The sequence below is a fragment of the Dendropsophus ebraccatus genome, chromosome 3, assembly GCF_027789765.1.
Source record: "Dendropsophus ebraccatus isolate aDenEbr1 chromosome 3, aDenEbr1.pat, whole genome shotgun sequence".
Taxonomy (NCBI): domain Eukaryota; kingdom Metazoa; phylum Chordata; class Amphibia; order Anura; family Hylidae; genus Dendropsophus; species Dendropsophus ebraccatus.
Window position 1 is genome coordinate 40937926 of NC_091456.1, and position 17088 is coordinate 40955013.

Here is a 17088-nt window from a genome sequence, read left to right on the forward strand (position 1 = left end):
CTTGTGTGATGATCTATGGAGCCATTGCATAGGACAGTCAGTCACCCCTGGTAGTTATATGAGGGAAACTAACAGCTAGGTGATATATGCAGGACAACCTCTGGCCACATGTGTTCCCTCTCAGGGCAGGGCGTACAACTGGCAATTTTCAGCTGCATAAAGCTCACCCACATAGAGCAAGGGTTTTCCAGGAAAGTCTCCCAGATTGCAAAACTTCTATGCAATGCTCGGTTGCCAGATTTATCACCAATCGAGCATTCATGGTGAACCAGATTTGCCAACCTAAGAGCATGCGGGATCTACAACAAGATCCAACAAGTGTCTTTTGGTGCTTTTTTTTTGGTCAATGAGTATATTTTCTTAGCTCTAGGACTGTTTGTAAGAAAATAAAGACAGGACATGGGGGTTTACCAAATATGGTAAGACCGATGTGCACTTCAGTTTTTACTTCTTGTTTTTTAATGCTGTCATTCCACCGTAATACCTGGTGTAATATCAGACTCCACAGTATGTATAGGATTCTGTTAGGTAAATTACAGGTTCTCTTACCAGGAATATCTCTATGGCTCCAAGTATGTACATGGCTGTAGCAAAGGTTGTACCGAGATAAAAGCAGAGACCAACAGCTCCACCAAATTCAGGACCAAGAGCCCGAGAAATCATAAAGTATGAACCTCCCGCTGAGGGAAAAAAAAAAGTTCTAACTTAAGAGGATACAAGTAAACATAGGTATTGAAGAATGAAATAGATAACACACAATTATTTAAAAAAACATATAAATATGAATAAATAAAATTAAAAAAATAATACAAAAAAAAAAAATATATATATATATATATATATATATATATATCTATATATCTATATATATATATATATATATATATATATATATGACACCCGGTTCATAGCATTTAAAACAAGAATCAGATCGGAGGACGCTCATTTGGAAGCATATGTACAGGCGATGTACATTCAAACAATTGGGGATGGGGACTTTTTGTTTATGAGGGAGTGTGGTCTTTTTAAAGCAGTGGTCTTTTCGGAGAGGTTTTATTGTAATTACACACAGTTTTGTAGTAAGCAATAAGCTACTACATGGACCATGAAGAAAACTGTATATCATTTAGATAATGGAGGAAAAAAGTAGCAAAATGAGAATACAGATGGAAATACAAGAATTTTATTTACCTGGTACTACCCCATTTGTTGCAATTGCACTCATAGAGATAGCTGTAAGCATTGTCTGAAAGGAAAAAAAAATCATTGCTGTTACATATGCTACTCATGCTACTATTCCTCATTATCAAAGTGTATCTATGATTTAAACAAACTTCTGACATGTCATAGTTACATGATAGAGATTTGTATTGGTGGGGGTCCAGATGCTGAGATCCCTGCTGATCGCTAAAACAAAAGGGCAGAAGCACTTTGCAGCCCGCACTCTGCCCCTTCATCTCCGCTCTCAATGGTAATGTAGAGGTAGACTGAATTATAATGAAGAATATAATATATAAAGAACTTCGCGTCTACCAGATCGCGTCTACCAGAAGTTTCACAAGATCCCAATATAATTCCATCTACTGCTACTTTAGCAGTGACAGGGGAGATGAAGGGGCAGAGCGTGCACTGCTGAGCGCACGTGCCCATTCCTTCCAGTGGTCAACGGAGGTCTAAACACCTGGACCCCCACCGATACAAATCTCCAAATGTCACTATGACACGTCAGAAGTTTGTTTAAATGATAGTTATGCTTTAAATGTTACTCTCTAATACTCACACAGCAGCAGCAGGCAAACACAATGCAGAAGGCATGTAAGATGCCGGCCGTGCCCACCACCCATGGCAGACGTAGAAACAGGATGACTCCAAATATGTTTTGAAGACAAGGCAGGTAAACACCCATTACTGTTCCCATTCGAGGAGCCTATGAAAATAAAAATTGTGCATAAAATAAAATATGTGTCATTTATAATCTTCTTCTGTGATGATTAGGTTTACAAGAATGATACACTGTCATATTTCTCATTTCCCACCTTTGTTTGCTTCTTTTTGCCCTCGCTCTCTTCTTCATGTTCTCTGGCACCCTGGGGGAGGTTGGTATAGTTGGCTAAGCGATTAAGCAGAGAGGAGACCTTGGGACGTGTGTCCATTTCCTCCTGTACACAAAAGGGAGTAAAGAACAAAGCATGATATCCATATGTATACAAGAAGCAAAGTGAAACAAGTGTTCGTGGAAACGGTCGTCTCCTTCAGAAGCTTGCTTAACAATGCTTTGGGGAGCTCAGATCAAACTTTACCAATTGAAAACTGCTTTACAATTCACTGGCCATAAGGATGCACTGGGGAAACTGAAGTTTGAGATTCAGTTATGGAGAATTTGAATGGGGAAAATTATTTTCTCATTGTACTCTATGGACTCTTATATGGCAAAGCGATTCGCTCATCTCCAATCTTTATAATAAATTATAACAATAAAGCTAGCGTGAGATGTTTCTCTGCAGAGAAATAAAACACGGAAATATAAGGTAAGCTCTCCATTACATGTCATCTGTCTAATCCAGAAAGAAGCGCTGTGCCTAAAAAACTCAAAACAGACAAATCACCGGGTCCAGATGGTATTCACCTCCCTTTTATAAGGGATTTAAGTAAAAAGGAAGACAGAGGCCTATTTTTAACATTTAAGGACTCTACGGTAAAAGGTTGTAGCAAATACTCAAAAAGGGGTCAAAAAGTTAGTTTAACCTCTACTGTTTGTAAAATATGTATATTGGAGTAAAAATACATGTATAACTCTGTATCTGCATGGGTTTATGAGAGATTAGTTGTGTCAAACTAACAAGTTCAGAACCTGGGCAGGCGTCAGCACAGGGCTTATCCGGGCAAGTGTCGGGGCCCACAGCGCCTCTAAGGGCCCAGAGAGGGAGAGGGGCCCGGTGTTCTGATGTTCAGCCCACTCACTGTAGTGCAGGGTGAGAGAGCTGAACATCAGAAAACACAGAAAGAGGAGGACCTGTCAGCTTCCTGCAGAGAGAGAGAGAGAGAGAGAGAGAGAGAGAGAGAGAGATAAAGGACCTGATCACATGACCTGCAGATCCTCAATACTACAGTGTGGAGATCGGCACATCAGAGAGCAAGAGGATGAAGACTCAGCTGTAAGTGCTGTGTGTGTGTGTTTGTCAGTCAATAATGTGTGTGTGTGTCAGGGTGCGTTTACACAGAAAGATTTATCTGACAGATTTTGAAAGCCAAAGCCAGGAATGAATTTGAAAAGAGGATAGATCCCAGTCTTTCCTTTATGACCTGATCCCTGTTTATAGTCTGTTCCTGGTTTTGGCTTCAAAGATCTGTCAGATAAAGCTGTCTGTGTAAACGCACCATCAGTCAGTAATGTATGTGTCAGTATTGTGTGTAAGTGTGTGTTTGTGTATGTTACTGATGTCTTAAGTGATTGTGCCTGCAATAACCAGGAGCCAGACCTGTTAAGAATTGAGCCTAAGGGCCCTATTCCACGGGACGATTATCGTTCGCATAATCGTTAACAATAAACGATCCAAACGACCACTATTACGAAAGACCTGAAATCGTTCACCCATTTACATGGAAAGATAATCGTTACTTATGATCGTTCTTGCAGTCTTCTTGTCGTCGCTATTGCGATTTGCGAACGAGCAATGATAAAAATAGGTCCAGGTCTTATTAAACGATCAACGATTTCTCGTTCGGTCGTTAGTCGTTAACTGCTATTCAAACGAACGATTAGCGTTTAGATTCGAACGATTAAACGATAATCTGAACGATAATCGTCCGGTGGAATAGGGCACTAAGGCCCAAGTGCTGAAAGACAATGCTAACCCCTAAGCCACCATGCTGCCTTTTATCACCTCAAACAATGCCAGATTTCTGTCATAGGAATCTTCCCCTTCCTCACTATGGTTTTGATAAAGTGTGGAGTTTTTCCTCCGGTCAATCTCTGTAGAAGACAAAGCTGTGTTAGAAGTTCTGTCATACATTTCTTCACCACCATCATGCTTGGAATTAACTGGTTAAACAGTACCTAGCAACTTGCTGTTCTCCTCTGTTACTGATGTTTGACTCCGATCTTAAGAAAGAAAACATAGGATTAGATAATAATCTATTAAAATGACTTAAAGTGAAAGTCTTTATAATACAGAAATAAGGTTTTCTAATTACCTGTATCTAACTATTTAAGAACTGGCCATAGTATGAAAGAACAGCTCTATATGGAAAAGTTTAATACATTTTTCAGAACCAAATATACCCCAATAAGGGCTGCAACTTGTGTGAAGCCTTTTTTGATGAGCAGTGTATAAACAGTGCAAGGATCTAAAATAGCTGTCAGTGTCGGCTGGGGTTGTCCAGTGGTCTGCCTTTTTTAATATATTGCTGCTGGTGCATATAAAACAATAAACATGTTGTCGGCCTTTGGGCCTCATGGTCTCTCCCACAATCCCCTACTGGTGGCCAGTTTGTTATGGGCCCCATCTTATTGCGGTGTTTCGCCCTATCCACCATCATATTTAATCTGTTTCATTGATGAACCCATGTATTATGAAAACCTTAAAATAAACAATTTATAAAAAAACAAACAATAAACATGTTAAAGCCTGGTCCAGCCTCGTAGTACATCCCGCCCAGTGCAGCCACTGTACAAAAACCTACACCTGCTCTGAAGCAGGTGTAGAGTTTAACCTGGTTTACACCTGTTACCAGGCATAAACCTTAATAAATCGGGCAAGGGAAAAGGCCTCCTCCCACCTTGCCGCGCCTTCCCATCAGGCAAATAGGGGATACAGCAGGCATAGGCCATGGAAAAGGGGTGAATCTGCCCCTTTTCTTGATGTACGCCATTGGTGCACAATGATGAATTCCTCCCAATATCTTTACCTGTCTACGCTCCCTCTGTATCCTCCTCTGGTGTCGCCGATATCCCCCCGTCCGCCGACTGCAGAACCTCCTCTGCGACAAACTCGTCTCGGGAATGACAGCCCGCTCAGCCAATCACTGACTGCAGGGCTGTCCCATCTTAGTCAGTGATTGGCTGAGCGGGCTGTCACTTCCAAGTTTGTCTCAGAAGTGAAGGCTCTTCAGGCAGCGGGGGACACCGGCAACACTGCAAAGATCACTGTGGCAACGCGAACAGGTAAGGATAACGTGTTTATTGTTTTATATGCACCAGCAGTTGACCGCTGGACAACTCCTTTAAGTATACAGATTTATATATGTTGCATTCAGTAGTTCTGGTTAGCATGCTTAGCCCCAAGTCTGCAGATCATAAACATGAAGCGTACATAAAGGCATGGTAATAATGTATGTCTATTTATATGGCAGATGATACGTGAGGGAAGATATTTTTTCTGGATTTTTGTCAGTAATCGTATTGAGATGACAGCTTACAGTCTTAAGACAGTTTAGGTTTAGTGTCTCTGCAACCAATTGTGAGTACTGTACAGCAGTAATAGGACATATATTCACAATAATTCACTTGATAAATCACAGGCCTCTCTATAAGTGAATGTACGGCTGATTCTGGGCTTCTTGCCATTCTGCCACAAAATTCAAAATTTTTCTAAACCACAGATTAGACAAAAACAGAAATGCAGACTGGACGGAAAAAGAAAAAAAAAAGGTTCCGTAACTCACCAGCCGCCCAGAGGTCATCATTTTCAGCCTCTCTAAGCGAGGTTGAGCTTGTTCCTTCAGTTTCATCCTCAAAATCAGGCACTTTGGTCACAGTGAAATGTGGCATTTTGTACACTGCTCTTTTCTTGTTGGTGCTTCTTTTTACCTCTTCTTAAAGCCTGAAACTAACTTTTTGGCCCTTATAGTCACTGCTCCTCCATGCTTAATGCTATTTGTCTATAACAGTGGTGCTCTCAGTTTACCGATGCTTTCTTGTAACATTGCAATGCTTTATGTTCCTACTATTATTCTTTTCTAACTTGCGGCTGCTTCTTTGCTGCAATCCTTCCCTCTCTTTCCACAGTGCACTTGAAACTTATTGTAACTGTAAGCCGAACAATCCTCTCCTTCCCTCCCACCTCGTGTTCCAGCTCTTATCTCTTTATTGTGTCTCTTCCTATTTTGGAAACTTGAGTGGTCTTTTTCTCCGGTACACTATCTCGCTCTCTCTCTCTCTTCTGGGACACACTCATTATCAGTGCTTCCCTGTCACATGTTTCATCCATGTGGGAGGTGCATGATCTTAAAGGCACAGTTTCGTCAGCAGTACCGAGTCAGACCACACAGGTGTGTAACCTCGCCTCCCTGTGACACCTACCATCTGAAGCTCAAGCGTTGTGGATTGGGTGTTGGGCCTGCAGTTGTCACTTGTTTTTCAGTGCGGTACAATAGGTGCCAAGCCGAGCGTCTGTGATTAAAATATTCTCATAAACTGCCTGGGGTGTGACTCATAACATGTACAATACATACATCTGTTCTAGCAACAACTTACTGAAATAAGCAAGGGTGCGTCATAACCCGGGGTTACCCTAATAAGAATATAACCAAAGTAGTCACAATCAGACAATAGTGTTTTTGTACATAATTTACACGCTTATGCCAAGTTGAAATCGCCTCAGAATGTTACTTAGCGCTCTTTAATAGCAAGGAGAAAGTATGCAGCACTCATCTTTCCGATGATTTAGAAGCATCACATTTTATTGGTCCTCATTAAAAGCAAAAAAAAAATCATGTTTTGAACCTGCTACTTGGCTCTTCCTCATACGAGACCGCCATCTAGTAGGCCTGAAGCGTGTCAGTCGGGTTGTACATTTCCCAGGACATGTAAAATTAATTTTTTTATTGATTTTTTTTTTTTTTGCTTTTAATTGAAGAACATTAAAATGTGATGTTTTTAATCACCGGAAAAATGAGTGCTGGATACTTCCTCTTTGCTATGAATGTAAAACCCTCTGTCGATGTAGTGTTACTCCCTGCGCTGTCATCATCAAGTGGAGAGTCTGAGCATGAGCCAACAGTGAGCTACGGTTTTCTTGTTTTTATTGTTGAAGTGAGTTCTACTACAGTCGAAGCAGGAACCAACAGAGACAGAACTCTGCCTTGGGACAGATATCTTCAATGCAACGTATTGGAAGCTAATATCCTGATTTACTATTATCAGTCCGGCTGCATCTACAATATCTGTGATAGCCCATCCTACAGACAGTTACTTTTTCATTGTTTTTAAACACATAACAAGTCTGTAATAGAATCCAGCTATTTTTGTGTACTTTATTTTTTGGGTGTGCGTATTGAAACATAGGAGATTGTTGGCAAAAAAAAAAAAAAAAGACCACCTGGTCCATTTAGTCTGCCCTTTTAGTAACTACTTTCTTATTATCTTACCATAGATATGTGTTCATCCCTGGCATGTTATTTGTAGAGATGATCGAACAGGGCCGAGGTTCAGGTTCGTACGAACCAGAACCATCGTCATTTGACTCCCGCTGCCTTCCTGTTCCGTGGGGAAGGTGGAGACGGCATGAGTACCCCGTGGAAAACAGGGATACAGCCTACTGTATCCCTGTTTTCCAGGCAGCGGGAGTCAAGTGCCGATGGTTCGGGTTTGTACAAACCTGAACCTCGGCCCTGTTCGATCATCTCTACTTATTTGTTGAAAGCATCTACTACTCTTTCAGTATAGTAATATTTTCTCATGTTGGTTCAGATCTTTCCCCCAACTGAGCAACTATGTATATTGTCTAGGCCATTATGTAGCACCACGTTTCTATGCCTACTTCTTGAAGCACAGATTGAGGTTCCCACCCCCTCTATCTCTATAACACACCGGATTAGTGCACAGATAGGGGTTCTCTGCTTAGCAGCCCCTCTATGGGCCAGAATCATACCAGAATATTGTTTATTAAGCACTGTGAGGATATCTTCACACAGGCAAACCCCCATTTGTTTTTGATGAGGAAACCACGTGGTGTCAACTTAGAAAACCTTGCTTCCACTGGTCGGAAACCACATGAAGAAAGAAGTGATACAGCACAGCTCAAGTCACAGTGCAGTGCTTCCCACGGGGACAGGTTTTGCCTGTATGTGTGTACCCTTCTACTTACAAATACTAGAGCATTTTACTTAATATATTATTTAGTTTTACCATGAAGGGTGTAGCTGGCATTACACAATAGCACGCTGTATCAGCTGCCCCTCATTTTCTATGTTGACTTCCGACCAAGAATATTTAATTTGATTTGCTGTATTGCTTTTTTACTCAGCTGATGTTTATGCTACAAAAAGCCGGTTTCAGTCAGCCAGAAGCTATAAAGCTTGTTTTTGTGACTTGTACTGCCTCATTTTTTCCTAAAACTTGATGATGCCTTGTCTGTGTAATGTGGAAATATTTTTTTACTGGAATCGGGCTAAACTGCAGCCGTACCAGTGGTTAGGAATTTGTCAACAAATACCAATCTAAAGTGGATGTTAAGTTTTGGGTACAATCAATAGTTAAATCCCATGCATCTCTATAGCCTGAGGCAGATCTGGACTGAATACTATCTGTGAAGTGTAATGACAGAGTATGAGAAATATGGTTAGCTAGTCTTTATAGCAAGGCATGTGGTCAAGACTTCTTGGAAGTGTTTCACTGAGGAAAAGACATCAACACAGAACACAGGAAAAGCCACAAGACTTACAACAATGCGCTATGGCCTTGAACAGCTCAATCCATCATCGCAGTTGTCTCCTCTTACTGACTCCTTGACCTACATAAAGTGCACCCTAAGCAGCATTTGTTAGGGAACCACTCTGTTCATGATCAGCTCTGCCTCAATGTGGTAGATGATGCAAACCCACATAGAGGATTATCTGACTGATCAAGCATGTGGTGCATATAAAATTGCCTATACCGTGTTGTATCATTCACTACTACTTCTCAAGGTGACAAGAACAAAAACCAAGTGTCAAGAGCCTTGAAAAGGATTTCCATGGTCAAGCAGCTGGACACCGACCTAAGACTGCCATGTGTGATGTCTGGTGTCCGCTCTAGTGAAGTAAAGCACTGCACCACGGGACCTCTGGAGCCAGGTCTCACTATCTGGCAGTCTAAAGCTATGTTCACACAGCAAAATAATAGCAAATTAAGGGCATAATTTTGAGTGAAAGTAAATCAATGTGTGAAAAAAAAAAACTTTTTTTTTGCAGAAACATACATTATGTTTGCTGTTTTTTTGCAGGTCATACATTATGAGCATGTTCTTTATTTTGATGGTCGTAATCAACTACAGGCAGTATTCTATACTGCGCACTGCTGGCCAATTTCTTGTTGACTTCAATGGGGCACATTAATGTACTGAAAGTAAGGCCGTATTTTAAAATAGCCTTATTGCCTGTGAAAGCTAATGTTAAAGGCATACTCCAGCTAAAAAAATCTTTTAAAACTGGTGTCAGAAAGTGCCAGAGATTTGTAATTTACTTCTAATAAAAAAAAATCTACACTGTTCAAATAAATAAAGGGAACACTAAGGGAACACTAAAGAGCATATCCTAGATCTTAATGAATGAAATATTCATTCTGCAAATCTTTATTGATTACATAGTGGAATGCTTTGAGAATAATAAAACATAAAATGATCAATGTAAGTAAAGATGAATATCCCATGGAGGTCTAGGTTTGGAATGATACTGAAAATCAAAGTAGAAAATCAAATTAAAATTAGAGATGAGCGAACCGGGTTTGGGTTCGAGTCAATCCGAACCCGATCGTTCGGCATTTGATTAGCTGGGGCTGCTGAGGTTGGATTAAGCTCTAAGGTTGTGTGGAAAACATGGATACAGCCAATGACTATATCCATGTTTTCCACATAGCCTTAGGGCTTTATCAAACTTTAGCAGCCACCGCTAATCAAATGCCGAACGTTTGGGTTCGGATGGACTCAAGCATGCTCGAGGTTTGCTCATCTCTAATTAAAATCTTATCCAACTTCAGTGGAAATGCCTCCAGACAAGGAAAGGAGGCTTAATAGTGTGTGTCTGTGTGTGGCCTCCACAGGCCTGTATGACCTCCCTACAACACCTGGGCCTGCTCCTGATGAGGCAGCGGATGTTCTCCTGAGGGATCTCCCCTCAGATCTGGAGTAAAGCATCAGTCAACTCCTGGACAGTGAACCGTGGCATTGGTGGATGGAACGAGACATGATGCCCCAGATGTGCTAGATTGGATTCAGGTCTGAGGAACAGGCAGGCCAGTCCATAGCATCAATGCCTTCATCATGCAGGAACTGCTGACATACTCCAGCCACATGAGGTCTAGCATTGTCCTGCATTAGGAGGAACCCAGGGCTCACTACATCTGCAAATGGTCTCTCATTGGGTTTTAGGAGCTCATCATGGCACCTAATGGTGGTTAGGGTACCTCTGGCTAGCACATGGAGGGCTGCTCCTCCTGTTCCTCCTTGTTCCTCCTCCTGCTGCTGGGTTGTTGCCCTCCTACGGCCTCCTCCTGGTAAACTGGCCTGTCTTCTGGTATCTGCTCCATGCTCTGGGCAGACACAGCTAACCTGTCTGTGGTCACCACCTGCAGAATAGTGGTTGTCTTGCTAATTATTTCTACCTCTCATCTTTTTCATCTGCACAAAAAGTGATTTACAATCAGTGTTGTTTTATAACTGGACAGGTTGATTTTGCAGAAATGTGACTTGGAGTTACATTGTGTTGTTTAAGTGTTCCCTTTATTTATTTATTTTTTGAGCAGTGTTCATATTTTGCTACGATTCAACTCAAGTTAGAAAATAGCGACATACGTACAATGACTGTACTGTGGGAAAGGTCTATAGCAGAAAACAATGACGACCAAAAAGCATCAGAGCAGCAGAGGTGGAGGTTAGTGAGCTTTGTTTTTGCAGCACCCCAATCTTTTATACAGTTTGTCCCTGGAAAACCCCTTTAAGGCTGTCATACACACTGTAGAAAAGTTCACTGATCACTGAATCTGCTGGTTTGAGTGGCACAGGCTGTTTATCTAATGCGTATAGGAGTCTCCCCCTACAGATAATGTTAGGGCCAGTTCTCACGGTGTAAAAGAGGTAGAATTCCTCGCAGAACTCTCCACTGTGGAATCCCGCCAGACTCTGTGTCATACAGGCTGTTTATGGGAGGGCTTGCGCACCTCCGCTCTCCGCTCATAGGAATTTATCTCAATTCTTACGAGTGGAGAGGCGCAGAGAGCAGAGGCGTGTGAGCCCTCCCATAGACAGCCTGTATGACACAGAGTCTTACGGGATTCCGCGGCAGAGAGTTCCGTTGCAGAATTCCGCCTCTTTTACTCTGTGTGAACTGGCCCTTACAGAACAGAAGAATCAGGCATGTTGAATTTCAATGTCCACCCCTTCCCTAGCTATAAGCCATAGCCAGAGGAGTTTAGCAGCGTCTTTCTTCCCTCTCACAATTAGAAATGCATAAATGGTCAGCCAGGCTCGCTGTTCACGTGCATGGAGGAAACCAGACAAACTAAAGATTATGTGGTTATTTAAACTAGAAGTGAAACAGATACCAACTCTGATAGTGGACACTCAAGGGCACAATGAGGACAATATGGACATGACCAATATTACGCAGTTACACTGCATTTCTTATATTGTATCTGCAGTGGCGGACGGCCTGCAGGTTCTCCAGTAATGAAGGTTCCCTACTGTAAAATATACACAATAGGGCTGGCACTGTTATAGGAGATATGTGGGGTTGACATTATTATGGTGGCACAGTAAGGTTGCCACTGTCAGAGGTGGTCCTGTAAGCTCAGCATTAATATGGTGGCACAGTAGAGATAGCCCTGTTATAAGAAGCACTGTGAGGTTGACATTAATATGGTGGCACAGTAGAGATTGCCCTGTTTCAGGTGGCACTGTGAGGTTGGCATTAATATGGTGGCACAGTAGAGATTGCCCTGTTTTAGTAGGCACTGTGAGGTTGGCATTAATAAGGTGGCACAGTAGAGATGGCCCTGTTTTAGTAGGCACTGTGAGGTTGGCACTATAATGGTGGCACATTATGGCTGGCTCTTTTCATACTAGGGACTGTGGTGATGGCAATATTATGGATGTAGTGTAAGGGTGCTGTTGAGATGGCATAGGGCAGCCTAAAGTTTAGTAAATTGTATATGAGTTTTATATAATTGTATATGAGCAAGCAACTTCAGTTCAGGAAAAACAGTTGCTTATGGGTAGCGAGGGACTGACTGGGATTCTGTCAGGGACTGTTGTTGAATGGAGGTAAAGGCAGACACGGACAGGTGAACACTAGGCTGGAACCCGACCCCTGTCCCTGCCTACTTACCGCTGTCTGCCCTAGACAGCAGCAGGTAACTGGGCGACCGTCCCTGCGCTGAATAAGTTAAACAGAACAAAACAAGACAGAAATAGACAATAAAGAATGGTAAACGGATCAGGTCGCAACTAGCAGGCTCAAACAGTACCAAATCAGAATCTAAAAAGCTGAATTGGGTGTCAGGCAAGAAGGAAAACAGGAATGGTCAGAGACAGAGCAAGGGTCAGAAATCAAGGCAACGCAGAAACAGGGAGCTAGCAGAAACAGAGTGTAAACTCAAAATAGCCATCATCTAGTGCAGATACTGGAGGTGCTTTATGGGAGACCAGGGGTCAGATTTAGGACTGGATTGGTCCGGCCCCTGATCTCCAGCCACGGACACCTGAGGACAGCACACACTCACTAGAAGGCAAACCTGTCAGTCACAGAACAACTAAGGCTGCGTTTACACAGAGAGATTTATCCGACAGATTTTTTTAAGGCAAAGCCAGGAATTAGAGGTGAGCGAACCTCGAGCATGATCGAGTCCATTCGAACTCGATTGTTCTGCATTTGATTAGCTGGGGCTGCTGAAGTTGGATAACACTCTAAGGTTGTCTGGAAAACATGGATACAGCCAATGACTATATCGATGTTTTCTACATAGCCTTAGGGCTTTATCCAACTTCAGCAGCCACTGCTAATCAAATGCCGAACGATCGGGTTTGGATGGACTCGAGCATGCTCGAGGTTCGCTCATCCCAACCAGGAATAGATTTGAAAAGTGGAGAAATCTCAATCTTTCCTTTATGACCTGTTCCCTGTTTATAGTCTGTTCCAGGCTTTTTTACACTACGCATTCCGAGGACTATGCCAAGATCCCAACAGGCATAGCCCTACCAGATTCTCTATATGGTGTTCCTGGAATTCTAGGGTCATGGGCTATTAGTTAGGCATAATACTTTCTCTTAAAGTCGGATCTCTTATTATCTATACAGCTATGTATATACACACTGACCAAATTATATCACGTTTCTAAACAGTTACATAATTAGTACGGTTGGAAAAAGACACATGTCCATCAAGTTCAACCAAGGAGCAGAAGGATGATGGGTAGATTCTATACATATATGCATTAATGTTATTTTGGTCTAAGAACTTGTCTAGGCCGGTTATAAAGCCCTCTACTGTTTTTGCTGTGACCTGATCCTGGGGTAGACTATTCCACAGATTCACTTTTCTCATGGTAAAGAAGGCTTGTCGCCTCTGGAGACTGAACCTTTTTTTTCCTCCAGGCGGAGGCAGTGCCCACTTGTCTTTTGAGGGAGTTTTACCTGGAACATTTTTTCCCCATATTACTGGGCTATACAAATACAAGTATACATGTATTTTGATACCTAACACAATGGTGATTTTTCAGCTTGACCCAAGAATGACCACATACCCAAGCATGCCAACCAACTTATCTCCCTTTAGATACTTTTTCCATGATATCACCTACCTTCTCCGGTGTCCATAGGGTTTGTGGTCCTTTCACTAGCTGGATCCACAGCGGTGGTGGCCAATGAGCTGTCACTGTACGCTTCGCTTCGGCTTGCATCCCTGACGCTTTCTCTCGAGCTGAACCGCACACGAGAAGAAGAGCTAAGGTCCGGGCTCGTGTCCGATATTGTCCCCAAATCATCAATCTTGGTTGGAGTAACCGTGAAGCGCACGGATGCCATTTTGGGAGGCATTGGTGCCAGCTCCTCGCTCTTAGCGGGTTCCTTCCCACCTGGAAAAGAAATAAACCACAGTTTATAGAAGTTTCACGTGACATTTATAATATATTTCGAGAACTGAAAATATTATAAGAATAAGACAAAGAGGCAACAGTGGTCGACGGGTATCATGCCATCCCACTCTCCCCCACAGACTCTCTAGATCAAAGTACATTGACAAGGAATAATTCTATTATACAGGCGGGTAATATGGGTTACCGGTATCGAGATAGTCTTATAGTAACGTACCTTTCGTTCCCCCGAAAGAAACAAAGAGCCGTTTACGCCCCCCCCCCCCCCCACAAAGAGGTGACAGCACAGACAAAAACAAGTGACAATGACAAAACGAATAACAATACCACCAGAGAAGGACACAGAAAAGGAAGTTACGAGACAGGAACCAGCAAAACCACAGTCTTATCCCAGAACGAATATAAGAAAGAGCACGAAGAAGAAACCTTCAGCGCAGCCGCCACCGCCGCCACCACCGTCACAATCCAGCCTGAAGCTGAGGAGATGGAGAGGAGGAAAGAGGGGAAAAAGTCACCAGGGCTAGTGACCAGTCAGTGGCATCAGGAGGCTACCAGGGCACCAGGGTACACAGAGCTGACAGGCAGGGAGGGCATGGCAGCCAGCTATTATTCTATATGCTGAGTATGAGAGGACAGAATGCCTATCATCTGAGGGGAGGAGCCTCCTGTATATAAGGAGGCTTGGGGGCGTGTAAACGGCAATGCTCTAGTGAAGATGCCGGGAGCTGTGGTGTGAGGGCTCCGAGGGCAGAGCCCGGGCTGACGGGAGAGGCGCAAACAAACGGGAAACAGGACGGACGGGGAGAAAGAGAGAGGAGAGGAGCAGCTGCAGCAGCGACGGACACGCGCAACGCCGTTATTTTGCATAGAGCCGGGGGCGCGCGGGAGGCACTCGCGGGCGCGCGCCCTGTCAGTGCGACGGGTCTTGCGGGGGCGCGCCCTGAGAATAAAACATGGCGGGGACGCGCGTGACCGCACTAAAACCGGCTGTCCGGTGTGGTTGGGAAGCGTTTGAGCAAGCGGAGCCGTACAGGGCGGAGTGCGGACGATGTAATATAGAGGGAAGGTCACAGCTATGAGGAAAGCGCGGGCGCCGTACTCTGAGGTGAAATGTGTGAGGGAAGGGGGGGGGCAGCAGGTGATTTATTATAGGAGTCAGGTCAGGGGTGACGGCTGCTGCTGAGGCTCATGGGAACATACACTACAGTCTGTGAGGAGACCTCCCATCTGGTGGAGTGGGACAAAGGGCTTTTTACACAGGGACGACTATTGTGCAAAAAAAATAAAACCGTTAAATTGTTTGAATTTGAGCGATAATCTAATGGTGTAAATGTGGCGACCATCAAAGGACGAACGAAAACTCGTTAGTGTGGTGATCGCATCTTTTGAGCCGATCTCAAAATCATTGTTACTGGTTTGCAAGCCTTTCAGTGGAAACACTCATCATTCGTAACACACACACACACACATATATATATATATATATATATATATATATATATATATATAAATATAATCAGCAAGTGAGCGCTGATCTGACAGGTCGGCGCTCGCTTGCTCCCCCTTATGCGACCGTGTAATAGAGGCTTACGGCTCAGTTCACACTAGTACTGTGTTACTTCAGGTTGTCTGTTTATGAAGGTAACAATAGTCCCCTGGGGGGCTTGCTGTAGATGGCCCTATTCACACGTTCCATTGTTATTTCTCTAATGGATCTGCCATTATGGCCTAATTTAGGTCCCATTGATTTCTGTTGGACTATTCACACTGTGCGTCGTGTTATTGATCCACAATCTGCACTACAAAAAAAAAAGTGTCCACTGGCTTTTATCAACAAAAAAAAAAAAACATATGTCCTAGTGCGGAGAGTTCTGTAAACTATTTTTCATGGAAGTCAATTGGATCCGTGTTTTTGGGGGGGATTTGTAGTCTGTGATGTCCACAAAAAAAAAAAAACGTATCCAAAAAAAATTGGATTCACAAAGAAACATCACAGGGCTCTGGGCCCCCTCCGGAAGGCATTTGACGGATACCAAAATGTAGCTGACACTATTTTTGTGTCCGTCTAATAGCGGTACGTGGCCGTCAACTGGCGATATACTTTACCTATCCACGCCCCAGGGCAGCCCTGGACACTGGATAGGTAAAGTATATAGTTTAAAGTGTAACTGTCATGTTTTTTTTATTGCAGAAATCAGTAGTATAAGCGATTTTAAGAAACTCTGTAATAGGTTTCATCAGCCAAAAAAGCCTCTTTCTGTACTCAAGAAGCAATCTCCCAGCCTCCCCCCTGACTTCTTATCTGTGCATTATCAGGCAAACACGTCTTCATTACAGAGAAGCCAGTGAAGACGGGTTCTGCTGTCTCCATTGTAAGCCTATGAAGGGGGGAGGGGCTGAGGGAGATGAGGGAGCAGGAAGAGGTGACTTGAAGGTCAGCTGTTCGTAGACTCTCTGGGCACCTAAACCGCTAAATTCAGGTGTCAGAAAGGTCAGTGCTTATCTATGAACTTACTGAGAAGATTGCAGGGTGTCATGCTGTGCAGGACTGCTCCGTGCTCAGTCACTCCTAACAGCCCCTCCCCTCTCCATAGCCACATAATGGAGACAGAAATCCTGCTTCATCTGATGTGAGGGGGGAGGCTGAGAGATTGCTTTTTCAGTACAGAAGGAAACTCTTTTAGTACATAAAACCTATTACAGAGTTTCTTAAAATCACTTGTACTGTTGATATTTAATGTTTTCAGAAAAATGACCCTGAAATGACAGTTACGCTTTAAGCAAGTGCTGCACAGACATCGGTAACAATGTCCTTGCAGCCCTTGTTAAACGATTATCGGGCCGTGTAATAGGCCCAGTGAACGAGCGCCGATCTAGCAGATCGGTGCTCATTTACAGGTATTATCGGGCCCCCATCGGCCCGTGTAATACCACCCTTACACTACAACCTTTTCCCATCTAAAGGGGACTAGAAGACCCTGGTGTTGGTAGAGGGTTTTTTGAGTCTTTCTGATTTTTGGGCAATT

At 43.2% G+C, this 17088-nt stretch overlaps 1 protein-coding gene across 2 annotated transcripts in view; it reads right to left on the bottom strand.

Annotated features, from left to right (window-relative positions):
* Positions 1-15146, bottom strand: part of SLC12A6 (solute carrier family 12 member 6) — a 36816-nt gene extending 21670 nt beyond the window's left edge. The window contains exons 1-8 of one of the 2 annotated variants that reach the window (XM_069961546.1): positions 14489-15146; positions 13772-14044; positions 4058-4102; positions 3885-3973; positions 2037-2159; positions 1781-1927; positions 1192-1246; positions 550-680 (exon numbers count right to left, since the gene is read on the bottom strand). In XM_069961546.1, the coding sequence (XP_069817647.1) occupies positions 550-680; positions 1192-1246; positions 1781-1927; positions 2037-2159; positions 3885-3973; positions 4058-4102; positions 13772-14006 (825 nt within the window). In that variant the 5' untranslated portion in view covers positions 14007-14044; positions 14489-15146. Of the gene's footprint in view, positions 1-549; positions 681-1191; positions 1247-1780; positions 1928-2036; positions 2160-3884; positions 3974-4057; positions 4103-5664; positions 6204-13771; positions 14045-14488 lie in introns of those variants that run through there. The other variant, XM_069961547.1, reaches the window with a different exon arrangement.
* Positions 15147-17088: the final 1942 nt, after the last annotated feature.